Below are 24,996 nucleotides of genomic sequence, written 5' to 3'. Positions count from 1 at the left end.
CGACTTGATAAATACAACTTCAAATTGATCACGAAATATATCAAATTAATATCATTTGATAAAATTTAATCGTAAAATTACCTTTAATCATTAATATAGCTATTTATTTCAACCTAAAAGATTATTCTCAAAGATCTTGATACTGAATAATAATGAAAGAAGTAAACATATTACCACGTTGCAACCCTCCACTTGTGGTATAGTCCAAAGCATCATGGCGTCGGAAGGTGAGCAGAAAAAACGTCCTCATGACGAAACGGCGGAAAGCGGCTCTAAGGAGGAAGAAGAAGACGCATGGGTCGGTCCGATGCCAGCGGAGGCTGCCAAGCCCAAGAAAAGAAAAGGTACAGCAGCGATATTTCTTATAGAAACGTCTGAAATTGTGCTGTCGTGGAAAACTTTTGATGCCCCCCTCCCCCAAATTGCTTTGTGTTGTATGGAGCCGTTGTGAGTTTGGGCACAGTTGCTTGTATATTTCACACGTCTGTTCTGATTCTACAGTGTTAGAGTTTGAGCAGATCTTCCTTGACAACTTGCCGAACGCCGAGTCGTACGAGAGAAGCTACATGCACAGAGATGTCATCACGTACGTCGCTGTCTCCAAGTGAGTTGTACTTGTACATTTTAAGAAACTTGACGAAACAATGCCATGATTTTTGATGACATTTTGTGATGATAACGTCCATCAATATGATCTGTTTGCACTTTTTTTTTGTTCGTGGGTTGTGTTTACCTTGACTAGTGGAAGAAATGATTTAACATTTGGTATCAACGCAGCTGCAGGGTTTTGAACAGTAAAATTTGCAAGTAGGTAATTTTTGTCATCATGTAAGGAGAAAGAAGACATGAGCCAGTAATGTCTCAGAATATGGTCAAACACACCAGGTCACCCGTACTCTTCTTGACTAGGGTGTTGGGCTCTTAAATGTGCAGATGTCTGAGGTTCCCACATAAATGGGACTGGAGGCTTAATGTCCCCTCCAAAGAACAATCAGATTCAGACTGCTGAATATGTATACTATGTATATTATATGAAAGAAAATGTATATGACTTGTAGAAGACTGCTGCTTTCTGGATGTTTTTTGTTTTTTACTGGAGACAGCCCATTCCCAACCTTACAACCTCATTTGTTTGCTCTCTACAGGGGTATTGTGGGCAGTTCTGACAGGTACGTGAATGGTTAAAACAACAGTTATGAAAGTAGCATATTCAATGATATTGAATTGCATGCCACACCAATTTGACATAGGATCAGGCACAGTACTTTAAAAATGCATTTATACATCATTTCTAATTCTGAATCAATTTTTAGATCTTTTTATATCTAATATTATATCCCTGATAACATCTCTTTTTCAGGACAGACTTCATTCTGACAGCAAGTTGTGACGGTCATCTGAAGTTCTGGAAGAAAGCAGACGAGGGCATTGAGTTTGTCAAACACTTCAGAGTTCACTTGGGTGAGACCTTAAAATTCTCTTTGTTTTCATTCCTCTCAATGATTTATCAGGAAAACAGTGTGTTCTCTGGGCATCCCCTCTAAAAGTAGGGCATTAAGTGTCTTTTCTTAGTGTAGGGCTTCCCTATGACGCATTGACACCCTGCTACCTAGAATGTCTGTACAAAACACGATTTTGGACCTTTTTGTTTGCAGGAAATGTGGAGTGCCTTGCTGTGAGTACTGATGGTACCATGGCCTGCACGGTGTCTGATGACCAGGCTATGAAGGTGTTTGATGTCATCAACTTTGGTGGGTATGGACTGTCATTGAGCTAGCTTCTCTATCAAACTTTATTATCTATTTCTGTCTCAATGAACTGATAGGCATTAATGTAACTTTGCATACAGCAAAGATCCTTCCATATCTAGATATGGATGGAATGACCAGATTTTACAGTGTTATATTCAAGTACTATACACATGTTGTCCTTGTCAAAAAAGTTGTCTCTTCTTGTGTGAGTTTCATGATGTGTTTTTACATGTGTCCTTATAGACATGATCAACATGATGAAGCTAGGATATCATCCTGGTGTAGCAGAATGGATCTTCAAGTCAGGGGATCCCATCTGTGCTGTGGCATGGTGAGGCATTGTAAAATGACTATAATAATAATGTTGTACAATATTAGGAGTACAATTATAGAAATCATGGGCTAGTCCTTTAGATTGGAGGGGTTGGGAAGGTTAGAAATCTTTAGTTTTAATCTGCCTCTTTCAAAATCATACTTTTTTTAGATATTTTCAAAACAGTTGTCTGCTTTATCTAGCTTATCAATAACAACTAGTCAACTATCCCTTTCCAGTATTTGAATAGAATAACCCACCCAAAGTTAACTTATATTAGCAAATGGTAAAAAGTAAAGTGGATTCATTCCTCAAGCTAACCGACATCTTTTACACTGCGCACTTATGAATACAAGTGAATACTTTTCTTGTAGCTCTTCTGTTAACCAACAATTAGTATTGTGTCACTTATGCTTGAAAAGATAGTCTCTAGTTGTGCTGATTTCCTTTGTTTATTTTCTTCAGTACTGAGAAGAAGTCAGGAGTCATCCACATCTACGACGGGAGGGCAGCCACACGCCTCCACACTCTTCCCAAGATGCACTCTGCCCGTGTGTTATTCATGAAGGTGACTCCACCAGTGGTGTATTTTAGCTGTGATATTTTGAACTGGACACTTTTAGAAGTATTTGTAGAAAGTTTTATTGCAAGTTCATGTCCATGGGCTGATTGCAAATACATTGTAGAAACAGGGAAAAACATACATGTGACAGTGAACTGTGACTGACTTTATTGTAACAATAGACTGCTAATACTGAATACGACTGTTGGCTATATCTAGACAAGCTGGGTTCAACTTCTTTTTTGGGGGCAGTGGAAGACGAAAAATCCCACTTTTTCTAGAATTTCTGGGTTGAATTGAAAATAAAATATGTTTCGTTTTCCACCGCTTTGGACGTACAGTATATATTCAGTATACCACAGTGTATGACATTGTTTATGTTTATATAAAAAGAGGGACATGTTGATTCTGTTTTCCAGTACAACCCTGTGTACGACGTCGTTGTATCAGCTGATGAGACAGGTATGGTGGACTACTGGTCAGGGCCTGCCGGGGAATACAAGTTCCCCAAAAATGTCGGCTTTGAGTTCAAGACTGACACAAGTCTATATGAGTTTGCTAAGGTTTGTTCTCTTCTTTAGCATTCTAGTAAATGATACAAACATTTCTCTGTGTCAGTGATATTTTCACTTTTAGTCAGATCATCTGTTCTGAAGTATCTAATTTTATGTGTACACTAATTAGAGTTGAGTTGTGTTTACAATGTAAAATGATACTGATAGTGCTAAATTATGTATCATTTGATATAGTGAATACAACTTAACTCTAATTAGTGTACATACAATTATGAAAATATGAAACATAAACTGCACAAAAGATGAACCTAGGAGTCCTACCAATGTCAAGTTGGAACAAAATTACATTAATTTGATTTTCTATACTGTCTTACCTGATTATCTAACATGCATTTTGTTGGTGCAGTGTCTTGTAAATTTCTTATACTAAAGTCAGCTGTTTCACAGTCAGTGAATGGCATGTAACTATGTCTTACATTGTACTTACATTACTACATTTTAATTTGAATCAATACCATAGAAAGGCTAAAGTACCTGTGTGCTATTTTATGTTTTTTTACAGTGCAAGACACTTCCCATTGCTCTGTCTTTCTCACCGGATGGCAAGAGGTTTGCCACCATTGCCCGAGACAGAAAGGTAATCAATCTACTTGTTCTTTTATTGCTATTCTAAACATGCAAGATTTTGGCTGCTGATTCTAATGATAAAGTCTTTTGTTTTATTTTTAGATTCAAAGCTGAAAACTTTGGCTATATTGTGTTGGTGATGTCTTACTTAAAGATGTTGGATTCCTTATACAGGTGCGAGTCTTCAAGTTCCTGACTGGGAAGTTGATCAGGGTCTTCGATGAATCCTTACAAGTTTTCACAGAGATGCAGCAGGTAAGAAACATTAATTAGTGACTATCCATGTGGTGTTGATGTTAACTTGTCAGTTTTTTTTAGAATGCGCCTGACTCTGAGTGAACTAATTGTTATCAAGTACACGTAAAAAAAGATGAAGGTCATATTGAGGTCATAAGGGCAGTGGGGTATTAATCCACTGTGTCCAGGGCAAGGTACTGGAAGTCTATTTCTCTCCTTCCAACACCATTTACCTCCCCAACCAAAGTCAGGTACCCATTTATACCTGGGTGGAGTGAGGAGCATAGCGCAAAGTGCCTTTCCCAAGGACACGATGTCTAGCCAGGAGCGCCAGGAATCAAATCTATGATTTCTTGATCCTGTGTCAAGCAGCAGCAAGATTTTGATATGAATGGTTTATTAGGTATGACAAGTTGTTTGATGTAATATACAATGTACATCTGGCTACTGCTTATCACTGCCTCTTAGGTCGATGTGTTGTGCAAACTAAGTGCAGTTTTACCAGTTGACCAAAACAAATTCCAAGTACACTGTATACCCTTTATTGAACATTGTTGTCTTTCTTGTTCATTCATTTATTTATTTAGATGAGGCAGCAGCTTCCTAATATGGAGTTTGGTAGACGTATGGCCGTAGAGAGGGACATTGAGAAGTCTGCTGCACAAAACCTGGCCAACATTGGTATGTATGATAGTTACTGAAGTTTCGTCAAAGAAGTTGCAGTTTCCTTTCCTTGTCTTTGTTAGAAATTTAGCGTAAGTTATTATGGAAAGGCGCCATTAAGAATTTGCCAAGTTTGATATGTGATTTCAGATTATACATATAGTTTTTATTTTCCGTTTTATATTGCAGTTTTTACTGATAGCGATAGATATACATGTGCTAGTGCTGTACATCATTTTGTTGTGTTATGATGGTATTGTTGAATTCTAAGAGAAATTCATTGCTTTCCTGTCAGGTTTTGAAATTAATGTAAATTTGTGTGCATCTTTTATTGGCCTAGTATGTAATTAAAAGTAAACATCTTTTTTTTTCACAGTTTTTGATGAAAGTGGTAATTTCATACTGTACTCCACCATGCTGGGTATCAAAGGTGAGAATTACTCAAGTTGTTACCTATTTCCTTCATCAATTGTTCATCCAGGTAGTAAGATACACGAGATAAATGACAGCTTTTTGAAACGTCTGGTCTAGTTGCTTGAGTAACTGTTATCTTGTATACCTTTTTCCTATTTAAGATAGATTGCCTTCCAGGAGTTGTGTTGCCCTTTGTCAATAACCTTTAATATTTTCAACCAAATTAATCAGTGATTGACATTTCTTCCTGTTGTTTCCCTTCAGTTATCAACCTTCACACCAATAAGTGCGTCAGAGTCATTGGCAAGGTAAATCTTCTTCATCTTTGCTGTTTGAAAAAATGACAATGATGATCGTCTTTAACTTTAAGGCAATGTGTGAAGTTCATGTAACTGACATAAAACACTGCTCTATAAACACATAAGATAAAGGACATATGCTGTAAATCTTGAAACTTTTCCATTGATCTCTCCACATCAACTTCATGACACCGCGAATATGTCTCCCTTGTATGACTACTGTACTACATAGTGGTTTCAACCGTTAATTCAAAACACCACGAAAACTTTCACATGCTCAAGATGTGGCTCTCCTCAAAACGGGACCTCCATTTAACGTCCTATCCAATGGACGGCCCTAACTGAAGCTAGGTACTCATTTCCACCTGAGTAAAGTGGGGAAAGTGACTGGGTTTGAACCCGGGACCTCTGGGTTCTGGGCCAAACACGTTGCCGTTACGCCACATGACCCCACATGTTGTAACACCAGCCCTTTTCCTCGTACAGCCAGAGAACGTCAGGTTCATGCAGCTGGCCATATTCCAGGGGTCTGCCAAGAAGCCCAAAGCTCACGTCACGGTGGAACTACGGGCGTCAGACAACCCCTCGCTACAGAACACTGACCTGGACCCCATCCTGTTCTGTACCGCCTACAAGAAGAACAGATTCTACCTTTTCTCCAAGAGAGAGGGAAGAACCAGGTAACATTACTGTAGGCATTGCTACACAGGGCTCAAAATACTGGGTGCATAATGCACTTTAAATTTGTACACCCAAAATTCGGCGTTCAGCGTAAAATAACCAGCTGCTGCTGCGCCGTGTGCCTGCGAAGCTGGTGTGTTACGCCAAATGGCGGTTATACCGGCTATATAGATACAGATGCAGAAAATTGGAGCTTTGAACCTAATTTTTACTGATAAAATCATTGTTGTACATATGTATCACTTGTTGAAAATAGCATTTGGATTTATGGAAATTTTTGAAAGCTCGAAGCTGTGTATGCCGACATTGAGTGCCTCACACTGATTTCCAGATTCCACCTACAACTCTGGACAAGAGCACTCTTTCTTCTTTCTTCTCGTTTTGCTGACCTTCTAGATTTTAAGGCTAGGTGCACCCATGCACTTATTCCCAAAAATGAAATTTCAGAGCCTGCTATGATATTAGTAAGGTTTGGATGGGTACTGGTAGACTGGACTGGAAAGTTTCTTTGCATTGAATAAGTCACAAACTGGTCCCAGAGGAAGGAATGGATACAAAACCTTTGAGACAACAGTGAAGTTTTTTATTTGTTTGTGAAATGATTTACATGTACAAGTATAAGATGTATAAGTTATACAGATTTTAGGTCACACGTTGCATTGTTCCTTACAGTGACGACTCAGAGCGTGACATCTTTAACGAGAAACCCTCCAAGGATGAGATTATGGCCGCCACTCAGGTAAGACTAATGTTTATGGTTATAGATAAAGTTAGGTAAGTCATCTACGACTTGAATATTAAGATATATTGTGTTCTTAATATTTTCTTTCATATAATGTACCCATGACTGTTAGTGTATTGCAAACATTATATGGGTTCACAATCCATAAAATGGGTGCTAACTGATCATACTACAACTTAGTACAAGGCAATCCATCTTTATTATTTAGAGAATTTGTCATTGCTAGAAAGTCTTTGAAATCTTTTTCATTAGATGAAGTAGAAATATTTTGGAAAATGTTTGCTCAACATTTTAAAAACGTTGAGGAAACATAATTTCCAATTGAGAATATCTCTAGGCATTTGATATAATTTGTATTGTCAAGTATTTTGAAACAATGTTTTTTTCAAACTTTATATGTCATGGATATTGATATATTTTGAAATAACAAGGAAATAGTTATGAAAGGCACAGGATTAATTTGTAGAAAAAAAAAAGAAATCTGTAACCAGATTATGAATTTCAAATGCATGAAGTATAAATTAAAGTACTTTTGATTATTTTCAAATGATATTATATATTTCTAAAATTCTACCTGTAGATAAATGATAATCACACTGTAGGAGAATATAATATTTAAAAACATAAAAACAGAGATCCTTGTATAAGGAGGACCTCTAAGTTGCATTGTTTCTTATGAGATGATTATGAATACAAGTTATACGTACATTTGATTGAGTATAATCAAAAATTAGTTATGATTTTTCTGTTGTCATAAAGGCTTTATAAAGTAACACACATGTACATGTAGTTTTTAAGTGTCTGCAAAAATATTGCTTAAAGATTAACTGTAACAATTGTTAACATTTGAGCATTAAAATATAGCACACAATAGTCCTTTAGGCCACATCAATTTAATTTCTTGGTTAACCGATTTTTATTTCCAAGAAAAAAAAATTTTAGAAAAAAAAATCATGACAACAGAAGGCTGGCCCATGATTTTTTTTTCTAAAATCTTTTTTTTTTGGAAAATAAAAATCTGTTAACCAAGAAATTAAATTGGTGTGGCCTTATGTAGATGCATTCCTAGTGTAAAACATAGAAATGGATATAGGTAATTGTTCATACATAATGATATATGTTTCTGTTTCTATTTCCGTAGTCCAAAAACTAGATGGTCAGTGTTTCTTCACCTTTAATTTCTCTGTACAACCCATTCCTGTGTTAGTTATGACACTGTCCAATTTTTCTTTCTCACAATATCACATATTAGTAAATTGATCGAACTGTCGCTTTGAAAACACAAAAATGTACTATTCTATCTTATTGATAATCCCTTTGCTGTTATCCCATCTTTACACTTGTGTCACATACATAACATCCCACCACAAGAAACCGAACATTGTCCATTGAATATAATGGACAAAACATACTCATTCCTACTTCTGTAAACTTTGATCTTCATAAACCGGGTCACAGATTGATGCATTGTGGGCAATGTTTCAAAGTCGAAGGGCCCTGAGACATAAACAAAACACGTCTGGACAAATTGTATGGTCTAGACAAGAACTGTTAGGGGCCTTCACCTTTGACATATTACCCACAATGCATCTTGCTTTACATTTGCAGGCTTATTAATCAACCTTACGCAAGGACCTTTTTACTTTTTTAAGTCGGAATCCCAGCTCTCGTAACAGGTGTAGCCGTCGAGCCCGAAGCTACGCGCTCGAAGCTTCATCTCGATGGACTTTAGGGAGTAGGTCGGGCCGTGCCAGCCGTTCCAGTAGATTCCGTCGTCGAAGTCCGATTCGTACTCGCCCAGGTAGTAGACGCCGTTGGGGTTGGAGTCGCCACAGTCGTTGTACCAGAAGCCGCCCTTGGCCAGGTCGGCGCAGTTCTTGTCCTTGAGTTTGTCGTTGTCGCGGTCGGTGGTCGTGAACTTCATACTGCGGCTTCTCCCCATGCCATCACCTGCGAGGTCATACAAGTGTGATCGCTGAAAGCACTGTAAATCTTGGAATGTTTGCAGTAGCTTTATTTATACAGTTTTGTCGTTGACCTCTCCACCAGATTACATTTTCTATTGTATTACATTTTTGTACTACTAAGTAACTGTACAATGCAATTGTTTCAACCAAGAACTTATAGCACTGTGAAACCCCCATTTCCCCTCCTACCACAGGATTAAATCAGCCCGGTAGCCATGTTGGAGTGCAGCAGGAGCATTGTTGGCTTGTGTAACAGTACTCCAACATGGAGGAAATGAAGTCATTAAAAAACCAGACAGAGTATAGTCTTGATGATATCATAAGGATTTGTGAATACAACACTAGGTATGTCTTGTAAAAATTACAGATTCAGAGCAGGTTACACAAAAACTACCAAGTAAATGCATTTTGTATAGTATTACGACACCCACCTCCCCTTCCCGACCAGTCTCCGATGGACAGCGCGTAGCCTGTGCGGCTGTGGGACACGGACATGGCAGTGTACATGGTGTAGACCTTCTCGGCCATGGCGTCCTGCAGGTCCACGCGCATCTGGTACCAGATGGGCAGCGTAAGGCGATACAGCTTCTCCAGACCCAGCCAGAACTCCCCTGTCATGTTGCCAAACCCATTCTTGTAGTCGTCCCACTTCCGCTCGAAATCCTCAGAGCCATCCAGTCTCCTCTGGAAAACCTTGAGAAGAACAGACAACAAAGCATAATATACCCTGAAGATACAGTGACAGCGTCATTTTGTACAGCTGTACTCCTTTTCTTGCTGTTTTGCACATTGAAATTTGAAACCAGTGCCTGACATTCCTACCATTTCAAATGTGAAGTACATTTTCAGCTTGTAGCTCTCTCATAATCTGTGTTGTTTTATGACATCATATACCCTAAAGGTACATTGTCACTTTGTACAGCTTTACTTTGTTTCTTGCTATTTTGCACATTTAAATTTGAAACTGGGGACTGACATTTCTGCCATGTCAAATGTGAAGCACATTATATTTTTCAACTTGTAGCTCTTTCATAATCTGTGTTGTTTTATGACATGATGTACCCTAAAGATAAAGTGTCATTTTGTACAGCTGTACTCCTTTTCTGGCTATTTTTGCACATTGAATTTTGAAGCTGGTGACTGACATCTCTACCATTTTGACTTTGAAGCACATTTTTAACTTGTAGTTTTTTCATAATCTGTCAGGACTGGTTAGGGGGATATACCCTAAAGATATGAGCATCATTTTGTCCAGCTGTACTCCTCTTCTAGCTATTTTTTAACATTGAACTTGAAAGCATTTCTACCCTTGACTGTGAAGCACATAAAACTCACAGTTCTCTCATAATATTTTGAGTAGTTAAGAGAATATACCCTAAAGATACAGTAGCGTCATTTTGTAGCGTACACCTTTTTGATTTCTTGCTGTTTTGCACATTGAATTTTAAACCAAGAAGTGGTTGACCTTTCTACCCGTGATTGTGAAGTACATTCTTTTCAACTCGCAGTTCTCTCATAATCTGCTAGGAGTAGATTAATGTCAGCAGGTGGTTTTATGACAAGCAAGATTAGAAACATACCGTCCATCCGCCGCCGTCTGTCTCCATATCGCAGTAGACGTCAAACCCGTCATCCTGGTCGTCAGGGGTGATGCGGTAGATCCCGCTGGGCGTCCCAGGGTTCCCTGGGCTGCAGGCCAAAATCTCGCCACAGTCCTTAGGTTTAAGAGCTGACAACAGTAGGGAGACAAACACAAGTTTGGTATTTAACAATATATCTTGTCCCTCAGATATACATGCCAAGAACACTTCAAAGTGATGGGGCCAGCAGGAAATAAAAAATCATGGCGCCAGGCTTAAAGTTCAGCTCGTAGTTATCTGAACGTGTTCTATTCTAGGATTTTGTGGCTTAACTACGGGCTTTGATGCCAAAGACTTTGGATGCTTTGGGTTTGTTAGGCTGTATGTTTCCCCTTTTGTTTTGAAAGGTCGCAGCAGGCTCAAAGTCTTAAGCACTTTTGAATTCGCTGAAAGTCCAGAGTTAAAACATACACTTTGAATTAACATTAGGTCAAGCTTAGCTAAAAGACTCTGCAAATCTCTCTGAAACTCATGACATTATGGGGCTTTAACTTCATTTGTTTAGAAACAGTCAATGCGGGATAGTCTGACCTTCTGTGGTGAGCTGTCTGATCTTTTCCAGTAGTGCAAACGCGTTGACAGGACAAGGATTTAAGCCCCACGATTTACATTTTAGAAAGGCCAAGGCTAGGCCATGCTATGCTATGATCATCCTAGTGGCATTTCTTACATGTACATGTATGTTGTCCCTCCAATGAGTCTTTGTTACGACCTTGTCCTTGATTGTGTTTGAGGCATAGAAGTCGGACTGGTGTTTGGCCTTGGCCAACCTTTACCACTCTTTTTGTAACTCTGCAAATTTGGTGTATCATACAACCCATGGGTCAAGTCAAAGTTCCTTCCCACACTGATGGTGCATAGAAGGCGCCCATCTCCGTTTCAAAAGCCCTTGGGCCACACGACTTTGTGCAATCACTACAGCAGGGGGCTAGTCCAAATGCGGAGTGCTAGCAGAGAAAGCAGTTTAATATGTACCATTTTTCGGGTATGACCCGGCCGGGGATCAAACTCACGACCTACTGTATGCAAGGCAAACACTCCGCCATTGCACCCCTTGCTGCCTAAGGATAAATGGGCAGCCTACATTGTAGAGACTAAACAGTAGCAGAAGAGTTTGTCTCTCCCACATCTAAGAAAACATCCAAGTGTTGAAAATGTTTAAGATCAAATGTCCTTACAAATAACCAACTACATAGAGGACAAGGATTTAAATCCCATATGTATCATTTACTCTTAACTAGACCAAGTCTAAGGCTATGCTATGATTGTGGCATTGTTATTTCAGCCCAACACTGTTTCAGTCTCTGTTGTGACCTAAACTTTATTTCCTTTCATACCAATGCAAATTAGGCACGATATGCCAACCATGGGTGTGTAAGGTTAGATGCTAATCCTCGTTACTATGTAAGCGACTAAACAGTAGCAGAAGAGTTTGTCTCTCCCACATCTAAGAAAACATCCAAGTGTTGAAAATGTTTAAGATCACATTTCTCTACAAACAAGCAACTACAAGCCTCTGAGCCCTAAAGTATGATGACCTTTTCAGAAAGGTCCAAGAGGGGTCATATTTGCAAAGTAAAAACAAATTCCCTTAGAGTATGAACTTATGAAGGCACTATATTTTTTATGCAAGATACTAATTTGACAATAAAACAATACAAAAATTACTTCACACGAGTACTTGTGGCATCAAATAATGCGTCAACATTTGAAGACTACCCCCCTCCCCACACGCAGATGGCCTTCTTGGTTTTGCCCTTTGCAAGATCAAAGAGATCAAGAAAAAAGGTCCAGAAGGGGGATGCAATGGCCATGTCAGGGATAACAAACACCCAGTGGGCACTTTACTGACCCAAAGTCTCTCTATATAAACAAAAGTTTCCTTCAAACACAAGCGGCTCTGTCTGTGGTCAGGAAATGTTACTGTAACTGTAACACACTGTTCGGCTTGTGGTTTGCCCTACTTGTCACTTCCTGGCCTACAGTTAAATCGATTAAACCAAGGAGTTGAATCTCTATTTAATCTCCTTGATTAAACGAACAGAGTATAGGAAAAACCTGGTCAGAAATATGCATGACAGAAAGTTGAAGACTTATTGTCGTAGTGCCACGGTTCAATTCTCTTGAAATTCTTTTTTGCTGGATATTACCTTCAGTTTTTTGGTTGTCTGGTTTTTGCAGAAAAGGTCGCTCTGAATGCTTACATGTACTTCAAGACTCAGATTTGAATAGGAAAAAAAATATTATCATAACACCCATCAATATGTAAGCCTTGAAATTGTTATATTTTGTATGATTGTTATATTTTGTATGATTATTTCATATTCATAATATGAAGAGCCTTTAACCGTCTTACCTTTAAGAAGTCCTCTCTTTGAAGGTCCCTCTAGAAATTTATCATCTGAAGAGACAGAAAGTACAAATTATGAACAAATTATAGTTTACAGTCTTCTGATATTAATGCAATTGTCACAAATTGAAGCAGAGTATGCAATGTTGGATCTCATACTTACTAATCTGTAAGATGGGAGATATTAAATTAGTGGCAAAAGATCTGCTATTGTATGAAGGTATGAATGTGTGACATTGTATTGTTTTGGGTTAATCTCCAAGAAGATGTTTGGCAGAAAAATTGTTACGTTTTCCCAGCTTCCCTATTCTAACTGCCTTACAGAAAAGGGCAGCTACATGCAGGACAATGCAAGATTTAGCCTCCCCAACATCTGCTTGGAGATTGGTTTTGAGTCACTTTGTGATAGCTGAAGCTACAAAGTTGCAAAAGTTCATTACCGACATGGAAAATGGAGGTATAGTTTTTGCCGTGTCTGTGTGTGTTTCTGGATTTTGTAGTCAGCATAACTCAAGAATCTCTTAATGGATTTGTATGTGCGTAGGTGTTGAGAAGACAAAGGTCAAGGGCGATTTTGGGACCCTGGTATGTAACCTTGGTACTGCAGCAGAACCTCCATTTTTGTGTGTTTTTTGTCCTGGACGTGCTATGGTCTTGATTTTATGGTGGTAGATACATGTAGCTTGTGATGTAAGGTAGAAGTTTTGTAGGTTTGGGCCCCCTAGCAGCTTACTCTGGTTTTACATGTACTGTACCTGCACTTGTGCCTGTAATGCCCTTGTTAATGTTGTGGCGAGGAACAGCCGTAAAGTTCACGCGGCGACGACCCTCCCTCTCCTCCACCACGTTTCTACCGGGGAGAAACGGTACGGCTTGTCTGGTCTCGGGGAAAAAGCGCTCGCCGTCGGGGTTGTACTGGGGAACGTTTGACTCGGACTGGAAGACCATGGAACGCTCCAGGTTCTGCATGCGCTGTGTCAGTCCGTCGACCTTCTCTGTCAGTTTTGTGACCAGAGATTCTAGTTCACCATTGGTCTTTCCACACAGGCTTTCCCTGCGGGGAAAAAGGAAAAGGATGGAAAAAGGAAAAGGATGGAAAAAGGAAAATGATACTTTGTATGTTGATATTTGTAACATCTATTTGTCAAAATCATTGTATCATAAACTGATGCCACGGCCTCCCATCTCTACCAAAATGTAAAAATTCAGAAAAAATTGCAAATATTTGACAGACATGCAGCCACTCTGTAATTGGTCAAACCACTAATTGCCATGCTATCATTGGTTGAATTGCTTAGTTGTGATGGTCAGTTGGAATCAGACTGTTGACTCTGCTCTTTAAATTTGTACCGTTCTAAGAAGTGTAAAATTGATGAGTCAGTGATTTTGAGATACTGTTACTCACCTTTTTCTTTTTATTAGATAGTAACATTACTAATACAAAAACATTCAGAAGAATATTCAGTGGAACGCATTTGTATGTCTAAATGTAACCTAATTGTAACCTAGCAGGTAACTGCAGTACTGTAATAGCTACAAGGGCAGAAACTTTTTAATTTTTTTTTCAGTTGAACTTTCAGAAAATACCATTACCAAAATCCTAAGTGGTCTTTTTGTTTCACTGTTCATGAAAATTTATGGTTTAAACTTGAAACCGAGAGGAAAGAAGTTTAAGTTAGTTTTCAGATGTTTTACGGGCCCCCTGAGAGACATTTTGTGAAAGTGTCGTATTGTTTTGCCAGAACTAGCCAGACACAACTATTGGAGAGAGGCCAACATGTCTGCCGGTGAGTTGGCACAGGAGTCCCCCCTCCCCCCTAGTCCTGCTACCTCCGCCCCAGTCTAATCAGTTACTGTTCAACTGGCACCCCGTCGTGAGACAGAACTCTTCACAGCATCATGCCTGATGTTAGTCTTGCGCTGTTGCCAAGGAATCTGACTGTATTAACTGTTTGTCTGCGGCTAATACTCAACACTGCATGCGATTGTCTTAAATACTTTGTACTGAATCAAATGCCATGTGTGCTTAGTAATTTTGATTTTGAGACGAAAACCTTTCACTGTATGTCATATTGCACTATTGAAGGAGACTTTTTCATTATGTTTTTCTTGAAATGTCATGGTGACATACTAGTGTTGACTATGTCATATCAGGACAGCTAATACTGGTTGACGAATTTAGAAAGCTATCTCCCGAATTTTGACAACCGCGTGTCAGACTTTATTTTGATCTTCCATGTTTGCTAAACTTTAAAAGTAGATTATTTTGTAACAAATCATGTGAAAGGGTATCCTAAAGATAGTCTTTTCTAGAAGTGCTTTCATTGCAGCTTATAGCTGTAAAAAAATCAGTCTAAATGTAACATAAACTAAACTACAACAATCTCAATTCTAACTGAGTCATTTTCAGCTTAACTCAACCCAAACATGATCACACTAAGGGGTCATGAAAAAGAGTGTTTTGAAATATCAAAGTATCAAAGACATTAAATATCACAGTCCAGTCTTCTTTGCCTTTTTTCAGACCATCATATATGTCATTATGATCAAGTTTCTGTTGTTGTGTATTGAAAGAATGCCTGGCATTAACATTGAACTCGAGACCTGAACTCATTATGCCAACAATCATAAATCCTTGGCTGTTGATGGATCCATCATATGGTTCACATGTGCCAAAGGAAGTGATAAATGATACCAAGTCCTACGATTATAGCATAACTCCGTACCAATTTTTCCATACAAACGTTTTTTCATCCATCTACATGTACAGAACGATATGTGTAGCCTGCTTGCTCTTACTGTACTTGGCCCTGAATACCTGCACAGCATGGGACAATACTTGGCTGTCCTAGTGTTACAACCAAACTAAAACATTTCAAAGTTATATTTACCACATAGAACAACTATCAACACTTGTCTGATGAGCTTTTCCTACTTTCACAGTGGAACTAGCATCATTAAACTGTTTGTTAGTAAAGATCAATTGTTTACCTGTCCACAATGATGTTGTTGACGGGGCTGAAGGTGATTCCCTTCCGCGGTTTCTCGTCCGGCTTTTTGGTGGCCTTCAGTGGCTTGCTTTGCCTCCGTTCCCTTATTGGTTCGGCAAGGCAGGAGACAACGACGAACAGGAGCACCAGGAGGGACACAAATCTCTTCATGGCGGAAGAACTGTGTCTTGTGTCGCGTGAGAACGAAGAAGTGGTACAGAGCTACTGATGGGGACGCCTTACCGCGGCTCGGAGCGTGCGAGTGTGGAATGACAAGCGTGCGTGGTGTCTGGTACTACAGTGCTGGTGTGTGGCCGGGTCTAGTCCCCGCCCGGTCCTAACATGTGGGTTGGTTTCTCTGTCCTCCCACCGGGAAAATGCATGCAGTGTAAACACAAGGGTGAGGAGGTCCCCCATCCATAGAACAAATCTCAAACCCCCAACATCCCCTCAATGACCTTCATTCAAGGACGTCAAACGCCAGCTGATTCGTTTTGTATTGTGAAGGAAGCGTTGACAAATAAGAGGTTGAATAAATTTTTCTGTTTCTGCCCATTTATCATGAGAGATTATATCAAAGGAGGACAGAAGCTACGCAGTGTTTGAACAAGAGCCAAACTTGTGCCACATCTGTCTGAGGATGGACAAGTATGCGTGAGTGTGCGCGGCCCTGTTTGTCTTCCAGTGACTTTACTGCCCCTCAAAACTTTGGGCTATGGACAGAACCTCCTTTTGGCAGTTTAAATTAGGACGGGGTCACCTCGTGGCCCTACTAACTTTAAACTACCATACTGTGAAATTCTTCTGGTACGATGGGCGATAATGTGTTAACTGTTGTGCAATCCAATTGGGAACTTGCCAGTCTTCAAAACAATTTGTTATGCTACAGAATGACCATAAAATAGTAGTTTTATAAGGTCACATTCTATTCTAATTTAAAAGTCTTGGGAGGGATACTAAGGCAGGAATGTTTTTCACATCACCCTCCCTCCCCCTCTCCAATCTAACTACTTGTACCTCTTTGTATCATTCTATTTCCTCTTTGAATTCCCTTTCTTTTGTATTTAAACAAAGTCCACACTTTATCAATACAAAAAATTGTAATTTTCTTCACTCTTTTCTGTGGTCTAAGATCCATTCTCAGACATTAGAGAACAGCATTGATCTTGGAGAAGGAACTTCCTGACTTTTCTTTGATGACAGTGGATACTTCCGATATCACACTGCTCCATTGTCGGAAACAGTAACATTTCCATGTTTGATCTTGTTAGGTCATGTTGATTTGATTATATGGATGACATCATCCGGTGACCTTAAAATGAAGCGAGCGTGCAAACAGAAAAAAGTTTGGCCAAAAAAAAAGTTGCATTCATTATGAAATCTACTTGGTCAGGAAGGTTGAACAAAGCTTAACACACAGAGCATAGAATGATTCTTTCACATCTTCTTCTTTGACTTTGGAGTTGACTTTGCTATTCTACAAAATTAGTACCCGTTTTCCGAATAATCTATTTTGCAATTTACAACATATATTTTCTCATTTTGCAGCTGCATTGTACAATTTACACTATGGCAAAAAAGTTTATTTTTTTGTAGAAACAGGCGAAAATTGATACAGGCGCGGATGTCATCCATATAATCAAATCAACATGGCCTTATGCACAAGCGGCCTTTGTGCAAGATCTAGTTCAGTGAAGCCCAATTTTAGTTATCTACAGAGTTTCTTTGAAATGACAATTGCATCCGAAAGAACTAGTTTGACAATACCCCTTACTGTTCGCTACCAACTTCTGACACCACCATGCGCCGCACATGTTCCAAGCTGTCATGACGAATCGCTCACCACAAATAGAGACGCCGACGCTTCTTGGACAGTCTTTTACCTACGGTTGCCAAGTCTGCTGTCATTGTGCGGACTTCTGAACCGTTGTCGTGGTTACGGACCAGACATGGCAAATAGCTGTCGTCTGTTGGTAACCGCAAACTGAGTCTTCACAGTCCCGAGCGTGCCAAGTTTCAGGACTGATGTCATCTGTTGCTTTGTCTGGTGGAAATTAGCACTTACTCATGTCTGGACAAAGGGATACAATCTGGATTAAGTCTGTGTACTGTAAAACCTTCTCATAGTTGTAGTTACTGTAACTCTTGAAACTTTTGCAGTGGTTTTATTTCTGTGGTCTTCGCTGTGATTTCTCTGCCACAAATTTGCTACACGGCTAATTTGTATACCTTGTAAGTTGTATGACTACAGTGTACTATAGAATTGTTTCAACCGCAAATTTAAAACACCGCAAAAAAACTCCTTTCCCTCCTACCTTGAAATAAAACCACCACTAAAGTAAAATTTACAGTACACATGTACTCAAGTAGCGCACAGGCTGACTAAACCAATTATCTCAACAGAAGGAATGATTACAAACTCATGTTCAACTTAAAACTTATACTTAATACAGGTTTATTAAGTAGTGCAAATCTTTTGAAAAACTTGTCTTTTTGTCTGACTAAAAGAGTTTTTCAGATATTATGGAACGATATGTGTAGCCTAATTTTAATTAGGCTTATTTTCATTGACTTGCACTTATTGCAGGTATATGATGCAGCACACTCTGGTAGATAAAAACATAAACTCAATCTTTAAAGTTTCAGCCAGACAGCACTCAAGAGAGAACACACAACACAAGTCATTGTCAGAGTCATCACTTTACATGTACATTGTATTTTCTTTCCTTCCAGTCGTCCACATCCCAGCGAGTAGCAGAGTCAGCTGTCCTCCACACAGTTCTGGGAGACATTGTCATCAAACTGTTCCCACTGGAGTAAGTACATGTACTTTGTTCGTTCGTTCAGACCCTTGTAGTGCCTAGTGTCTTGCTGTTTCAGTAGCAGAGTATATTTTGACAGTTCCCCTTTAACGTGCTTGAGGCATCTCCTCCAACACGGGACCCCGTTTTACGTCCCTTTCTAAAGATGGGTGCAGCTCCAACCCTGATGCCCTACCCAGGATTGAACCGGGTTCTCCCAGTCACCAGCAGGAGTATTGGAACCAGAAGCTTAACTGTGAGGCTGCTACCAATTGAGCTACACAAACATCCCCACATGTGCCATGATAGGCTATGAAATCTCCAAGCAGCTGTTTGGGTGGAAGATCAGTTTTTCTACCAGCCAGCTTTTTTTCTGGCAGTCCACGATGAATTCTTTCCTATGCCCACCCCAAAATCTCCTTGAAGATTAATGTTAGGTCACAAAAATTCCAAAAAAAGTAATTAGTACATGTATGCCCAACCAACCATCATTCTTTCCTTTTGTTTTACAAGTAACTCCTTTATACTTGGTGTGTGGGCGCTGAAAAATTTGTCACTTCTGTCAGGACCGTGGTGATATATTGCAATGTCAGCAGCAGGACCACTTCAGAATGCGTCGTGTGTACTGTCGCGGACATGCCAACTCGTCACGCCAGAATCGTGGACGTCCAGGGACGACATCCGTCCTGACTCAGCTGACACGTTACTGACGTAATGCCCCCATTTGTGGACATGACTCCTTGTATTTCCTCACCTTAACATACTTCTCTAATGGTTGGAAGAGTGTGGCCTTTAAATGAATTACCAGATGAAGCCCCACTGTGCAATGGGTCCCAGTCCCTCCCCACTTTTTGAAAGAGTATGAAAGTTTCCACATGTTCAATGTCAAGCAGGTGAGAAGTGAAGTGTTAGAGTCAACGACACTTACAGACCTACTATTTCCTGTCCTTCTTTGAATAAGAAAACCTTTGTGTTGGTTCATTTCCCATCAATTTATGATCAGACCATGAGATTTTGAAAACATAACAGTACTGTTGCATGGTAACTTGTCTCCTCAGTTGACTGCAATGCCCTTCTATTTCCTGAAATATGAAACCTCTGAACTATAGACAGTTGTTTGATTTAAGCCATGTATATTGTCCTTAGCAACCTGGTTTGTGTTACACCAAGTTAGAGATCATTAACCAGGACGTGTTTGAAAATGGAGTCCCCCAGACCTCCTCACCTCCATTTGGTGAAACATTCCACACAGAGCAGATTGAGTGGGAGGCAGGGGAGTTGAGCAATGGTCACAATAATCATTGTCCTTCCTGAGTTTGGCATTCTGCCCACAGTATGCAGGGCTCGAAATACTGGGTGCATGTGCACCTTTGTGCACCCAAAATTGGAACTGTGCACCTACTTTTTGACTACATGTATGGTTACACAAGGTACACAAGCATGGTTAAGGAATTGCAATAGTTAACAGTGCAGGTATGCAGAAAAATGTATTTCAAGCCCTGTGTTGGTATCAGTGAACATGATGTTTGTGTTGATTGTTTCAGGTGTCCTAAGACAATAGAGAACTTCTGCGTGCACACCAGAAACGGTTTCTACAACGGACACATCTTCCACAGGGTCATCAAGAGCTTCATGATTCAGACTGGAGACCCAACAGGTCAGAGGTTACAAACACTGCCTACAGACCTATGATACTGTTGTTGATTTTATTCTTAGGGACTCTCTATTTTTTGAAGATAGATTAATATCTGGTTGCTAGCAGCAACTTTTGTTGGTCTATACTATATTAAATACTGACTACAGAAACTATCAAAAAGTTTTACAAAAAGCCAAAGCAATCAAAACTGCAAATCCAAAACATTCAGAAGATTTTGTCATTGGGAAAAGAAAGTACCAGTGGTCGTGAAATTACACAAACATGACGATACCTGGCATAAGGTATGTCACTAATGGAATGGAATTATAATGGTGAAGCTAAGATGATCTGGCTATATTTGATGCAATAGTACTGGAACTGTTTAGAATATGTTGCTTACACATGAATTTGTAAGAGTGCAGTACAGTATCTGTCCACAAGGTGGTGCTGTTGTTCTGAAGAGGAAAGCGGAAGTTGAATTTACCATGTGCCATTTAAGTCAAAAAAGACAAAACACTAGAGGTTGCTACTGCATCTAATGGTAGGATATGGTTATTTCCCTTAATGAATCATAGCCTTTCATAGTACGCAGCAATTAATGTTTGTTTTTTGTAACGCACAACATGTACAGGTACTGGAACGGGAGGAGAGAATGTTGAGAATATGTAGCCTGAGTACCAGCCTACGTAGTGATCGCTGGCTCAAAAACAATTCGCTTGCTTACCTGGTACTCAGGCTAAAGAATATGTTGCTTACACGTGAATTTGTAATAGTGCAGTACAGCATCTGTCCACAAGGTGGTGCTCTTGTTCTGAAGAGGAATGCAGAAGTTGTATTTCTCCATGTGCCATTTAAATCCGAAAAAAGACAAAACACTAGAGGTTGCTACTGCATCTAATGGTAGGATATGGTTATTTCCCTTAATAAATCATAGCCTTTCATAGTACGCAGCAATTAATGTTAAAGGAAACCCAAGCAATATTAGGGCCCGAAAATCAGATTTTGAAAGTCAATTCATTTAGTCATTAGTGATCGCTGGCTCAAAAACAATTTGCTTGCTTACCTGGTACTCAGGCTAAAGAATATGTTGCTTACACGTGAATTTGTAATAGTGCAGTACAGCATCTGTCCACAAGGTGGTGCTCTTGTTCTGAAGAGGAAAGCAGAAGTTGTAATTGACTTCGCCAAGAAGTCTATGTTTTGATGCTTGTCTGTGTGTCTGTTAGTGAACAGAATAAGTCTAGAACGCCTGGATGGATTGTTGTCGTATTTGGTGTGTTGATGTGTATGTGGGAAATCTCAAGATGATTAGATTTTGGGCGAAGTACTTTGCATAATTAACGAGAAAAGTGTAAAAATGTGTTATATTGTATGAGTAGCTGTGCTGGGTACCAGCTGGAACGTGTTACTGGTGTAGGGGAAGTGTTACTGGTGTAGTAAGAAGATATTCCCATTGGGCCAGGGGTGTTTGACTGTTGGCTGGCACAAATTGGCTTCTCACTGACTTTTAGATCTTGATCTTGTGAAATTGCACTGTTCCTCAAGGCAAGTAGTTACCTTCGCCGAGAAGGTTATGCATAGGGTAGCGTTTGTATGTATAAGAAGACCAGCATAACTCAAGAATGCCTGGATGGGTTGTCATGATATTTGGTGTGTTGGTCGGTCTTGGTGAGACCTGAAAATTATTAGATTTTGGGCCCCCTAGCGGCTTGTTACAGTACTGCAGCGGAAATTCCTGTTTTGATATCTCATGTTTTGGATATGCTATGGAACCGACTTTTGAGTGGTAGATAGCTCTTTGGAAAGAGAGTAAAAGGTATCGGTTTGGACACCCTAGCGGCATTTTCTGGGACTGCAGGAGCAGGTTTTGCTTCAGACTGTGAAAGGGAATAACTCAAGAAGGGCTTGATGGATGGTCATGCTTTTTGCTAAGTGGATAGCTTGAGTGATGATTTACATGATTTAATACTTATTATGCAAATCAGTATCTAATTTGCATAACTAATGATGAAAATTGATACATCCTCCAAATTCCATGATAGGACTCTCAAACATGTGACATGACCGAGGAAGAGAGAAATATTAATAAATATCAACTATGCAAATGAAGACCTCTTTTGCATAATTAATGAGAAATACTATAACTCTATAACTTACGTGGTGCTTTGTTTGATTGGATGATAATGATGCAAATCAGATTCTAATTTGCATAATTAATGAGGCAATTTGAAAACCCGCTGTGTTCCATGATATGACTATTCAAATATGCGAATTTGTAACTGAGGAAGAAAGGAATGTTAACGTTCATAGATAGAAAATATGCAAATGTAGACTAATTTGTATAATTAATGTTAAACTACTATAATTCCATACTAGTTAATGACGGCAATTTCATAATTGTGGCATTTGGAAGTAATATGAATGTGAACACCATTGAATCAAATTATGCTAATAAGGAGCTTATTTGCATAATTGATGATAAACGTTAGCACAACCTTCTTTGTTTAGCTCATAGGCATACTTTGGACAACTTATGTTATTTGGGTGAAGACGACCAACTGGTATGATTCATAATTGATGAGAAACACTCCCAATACGTCAGTCATAAAGGTTAAGATCATTTGGCGAAGGTATGAGGTCGTAGAACTCTTGTTCACCATGTGCCATTTAAATCCAAAAAAAGACAAAACACTAGAGGTTGCTACTGAATCTAATGGTACATTTGTAGGATGTGGTTATTTCCCTTAATGAATCATAGCCTTTCATAGACTCTACCAGTCTCCCCTGGTCGCTGGGAAAATAGTAGAAATTGGCCAAATAGAGTCAAATGTTTGAAGGGAGTCGGCTACAGAGATAGGGTCAAATTGGTTGCCAATTTAACTCCCTTCAAACAACTGGTAGAGTCTAAGCCTTTCGTAGGATATGGCAATTATGTTAAAGTTATTTTTTTAAACACACACCAGGTACTGGAACGGGAGGGGAGTCCATCTGGGGAGGGGAGTTTGAGGACGAGTTCCACCCCAAACTGAAGCACGACCGGCCATACACCGTCAGCATGGCTAACGCAGGGCCCAACACTAACGGCTCACAGTTCTTCATCACCGTCGTGCCAACTGTGAGTACACAACTTTTGTTTGTTTGTTTCACATAACTGGTAAACACATCATTTTTGTACAGTAGAGTACAAGCTGTGTAACATTGGACTGTAAGGTTACACAGTTACTACCAAGGATACTACAAACTTGGGTTGGACATGACATTTTTTGAAGACCTCAAATTTTATTTGAAATTTCTGAATTCCCACAGTTTGGTACAGACTTTTCAACAGTTTTCATGACAGTTGCGACAGATTTTGTCCTTTTGAGGTAATTGTTCAAAGGAATGTACAAACCTTGGGCCATACTGGTTCCAAAATAGTGAGAATATGTTCTCATGATCATGAGTGTGTATATACTATATACGCGTTACATTAAAAAGTGGCATACAAAAACTTTAAGTTGGATGAAAGTTTTCTTAATCTACATTTGTTTGTATTTCCAACTTTTGTTCGATACAGTATGTGCATGCGTATACATACGAGATACTATATTTTACCTGTAAGGTTGTGTTTGTGATGATTGTGGATTTTCTTCCAGCCCTGGTTGGATAACAAGCACACAGTGTTTGGACGTGTGGTCAAAGGAATGGAGGTCGTCAACAAAATCAGCCAAGTCAAAACACATCCCAAAACAGACAAGCCTTACGAGGACATCAGTATCATCAGTATCACCCTCAAATAGACATAAAGGAAACCCAAGCAACATTAGGGCACGAAAATTGGATTTTGAAAGTCTATTTATTTAGTCATTTCTATACATGCATGATTAGTTCAAACAACTATCAGAATGTATAGCGACATCCATGACGCAAAATTATGACGTCTGTGTGATGTGAGATCTTACTGAAAATCATCACGGGGGATTTTATAGGCTTGCGAAACTAATGGGATCATTGTACGGCTCGTTTTTGCGCTGTTTTAAGATGCTCAAAGTGTGAAGTTATTACGCAAATGTGCGAAACAATGTTAGTAAATGTCACTACCATAAAGATTTCATCATTTTTTTATTTTCATTTTTTGGGCCCTGATTTTGCTTTGGTTGCCTTTAACAGTTATTGTGTGTCAGGACATTACACATGAATATACTTCAGTCAGTGATTGTTCAGTCTTACTGGTAATATAGAATATAGATTTTCCACTACTTTACCTTATGTTCTTTAATGAGATGCAAATATAGTTAGATTCCCCTGGGTCTAACTCAACAGATCTTTAGTGAAAGGAGATGGTCCAAATGTATAGATTTCTACCATTCCAAGATATTTTTTCACTCACCAAAGTGATACCACTAACTACATGTACATAGAGCTTTGAAAATCTTAAAATCACTTGAAGGGAGTGAGCAACATGTATTTACATACTACTATTAGGTATTACAGCTGTTTTAGTAATAAAAATCAGACTCTTTTTCATATTCTGGACTAAGTTCATTTTACCTGTAAAGGTGTTTACCTATAAACATCTTCGTATTAATGCTAGTATTTATATTGCCACTGTTTATACCAATGATAGAAGAAACAAATGATGAATCATTTGTTGACATACAAAAACAGACCAGGAATCCCTGTGTGGTGTTTTCAATTGCGCCTAAGGTGACCAATTAAGGGACCGAGCAAAAGCGGCCACTGTAGAAGGGTGGTCTTCATATCCAGGTTACCGCCAGACCAGCGGTGAGAGTTTTACTACTGGTATTTCAAATGCAAACTTAAAACCC

General features: G+C 39.2%; 2 protein-coding genes across 3 annotated transcripts; one reads left to right on the top strand and one right to left on the bottom strand.

The window, feature by feature from the left end:
* The first annotated feature begins 192 nt into the window (after positions 1-192).
* On the top strand, positions 193-24,696 carry LOC136444431 (peptidylprolyl isomerase domain and WD repeat-containing protein 1-like). 2 transcript variants are annotated; one of them, XM_066441979.1, is made up of 19 exons: positions 193-344; positions 502-604; positions 1,146-1,169; positions 1,361-1,461; positions 1,656-1,751; positions 1,995-2,082; positions 2,530-2,632; positions 3,046-3,189; positions 3,704-3,778; positions 3,943-4,023; positions 4,593-4,686; positions 5,045-5,098; positions 5,347-5,390; positions 5,868-6,061; positions 6,735-6,801; positions 18,485-18,567; positions 20,097-20,209; positions 23,152-23,303; positions 23,824-24,696. In XM_066441979.1, the coding sequence occupies exons 1-19, from the start codon at positions 215-217 to the stop codon at positions 23,965-23,967; spliced, it is 1,890 nt and encodes a 629-aa protein (XP_066298076.1). In that variant the 5' UTR covers positions 193-214; the 3' UTR covers positions 23,968-24,696. The 2 variants fall into 2 exon arrangements, with proteins under 2 accessions (XP_066298076.1, XP_066298077.1); XM_066441980.1 differs by lacking the exons at positions 23,152-23,303; positions 23,824-24,696 and adding an exon at positions 20,820-20,872.
* Positions 6,624-16,604, bottom strand: LOC136444432 (microfibril-associated glycoprotein 4-like). The gene is made up of 6 exons (XM_066441981.1): positions 15,753-16,604; positions 13,517-13,815; positions 12,768-12,812; positions 10,352-10,500; positions 9,203-9,464; positions 6,624-8,754 (listed from the first exon to the last, which is right to left on the bottom strand). Exons 1-6 carry the CDS (start codon positions 15,920-15,922, stop codon positions 8,444-8,446), a joined length of 1,236 nt encoding a protein of 411 aa, XP_066298078.1. The 5' UTR covers positions 15,923-16,604; the 3' UTR covers positions 6,624-8,443.
* Positions 24,697-24,996: the final 300 nt, after the last annotated feature.

Source organism: Branchiostoma lanceolatum, chromosome 11 (assembly GCF_035083965.1).
Source record: "Branchiostoma lanceolatum isolate klBraLanc5 chromosome 11, klBraLanc5.hap2, whole genome shotgun sequence".
Classification (NCBI taxonomy): Eukaryota; Metazoa; Chordata; class Leptocardii; order Amphioxiformes; family Branchiostomatidae; genus Branchiostoma; species Branchiostoma lanceolatum.
Note: the sequence above shows the minus strand (reverse complement) of the source record. Positions and strands in the feature narration are given on the sequence as shown.

Coding starts and splice junctions, on each gene's coding strand:
- LOC136444431 (XM_066441979.1), top strand. CDS start 215: ATGGCGTCGGAAGGTGAGCAGAAAAAACGTCCTCATGACGAAACGGCG. Junction 605..1,145: donor ACGTACGTCGCTGTCTCCAA/GTGAGTTGTACT, acceptor TGCTCTCTACAG/GGGTATTGTGGGCAGTTCTG. Junction 6,062..6,734: donor AAGAGAGAGGGAAGAACCAG/GTAACATTACTG, acceptor TGTTCCTTACAG/TGACGACTCAGAGCGTGACA.
- LOC136444432 (XM_066441981.1), bottom strand. CDS start 15,922: ATGAAGAGATTTGTGTCCCTCCTGGTGCTCCTGTTCGTCGTTGTCTCC. Junction 13,816..15,752: donor AACAACATCATTGTGGACAG/GTAAACAATTGA, acceptor TTTTCCCCGCAG/GGAAAGCCTGTGTGGAAAGA. Junction 12,813..13,516: donor CATTACAGGCACAAGTGCAG/GTACAGTACATG, acceptor CTGTCTCTTCAG/ATGATAAATTTCTAGAGGGA.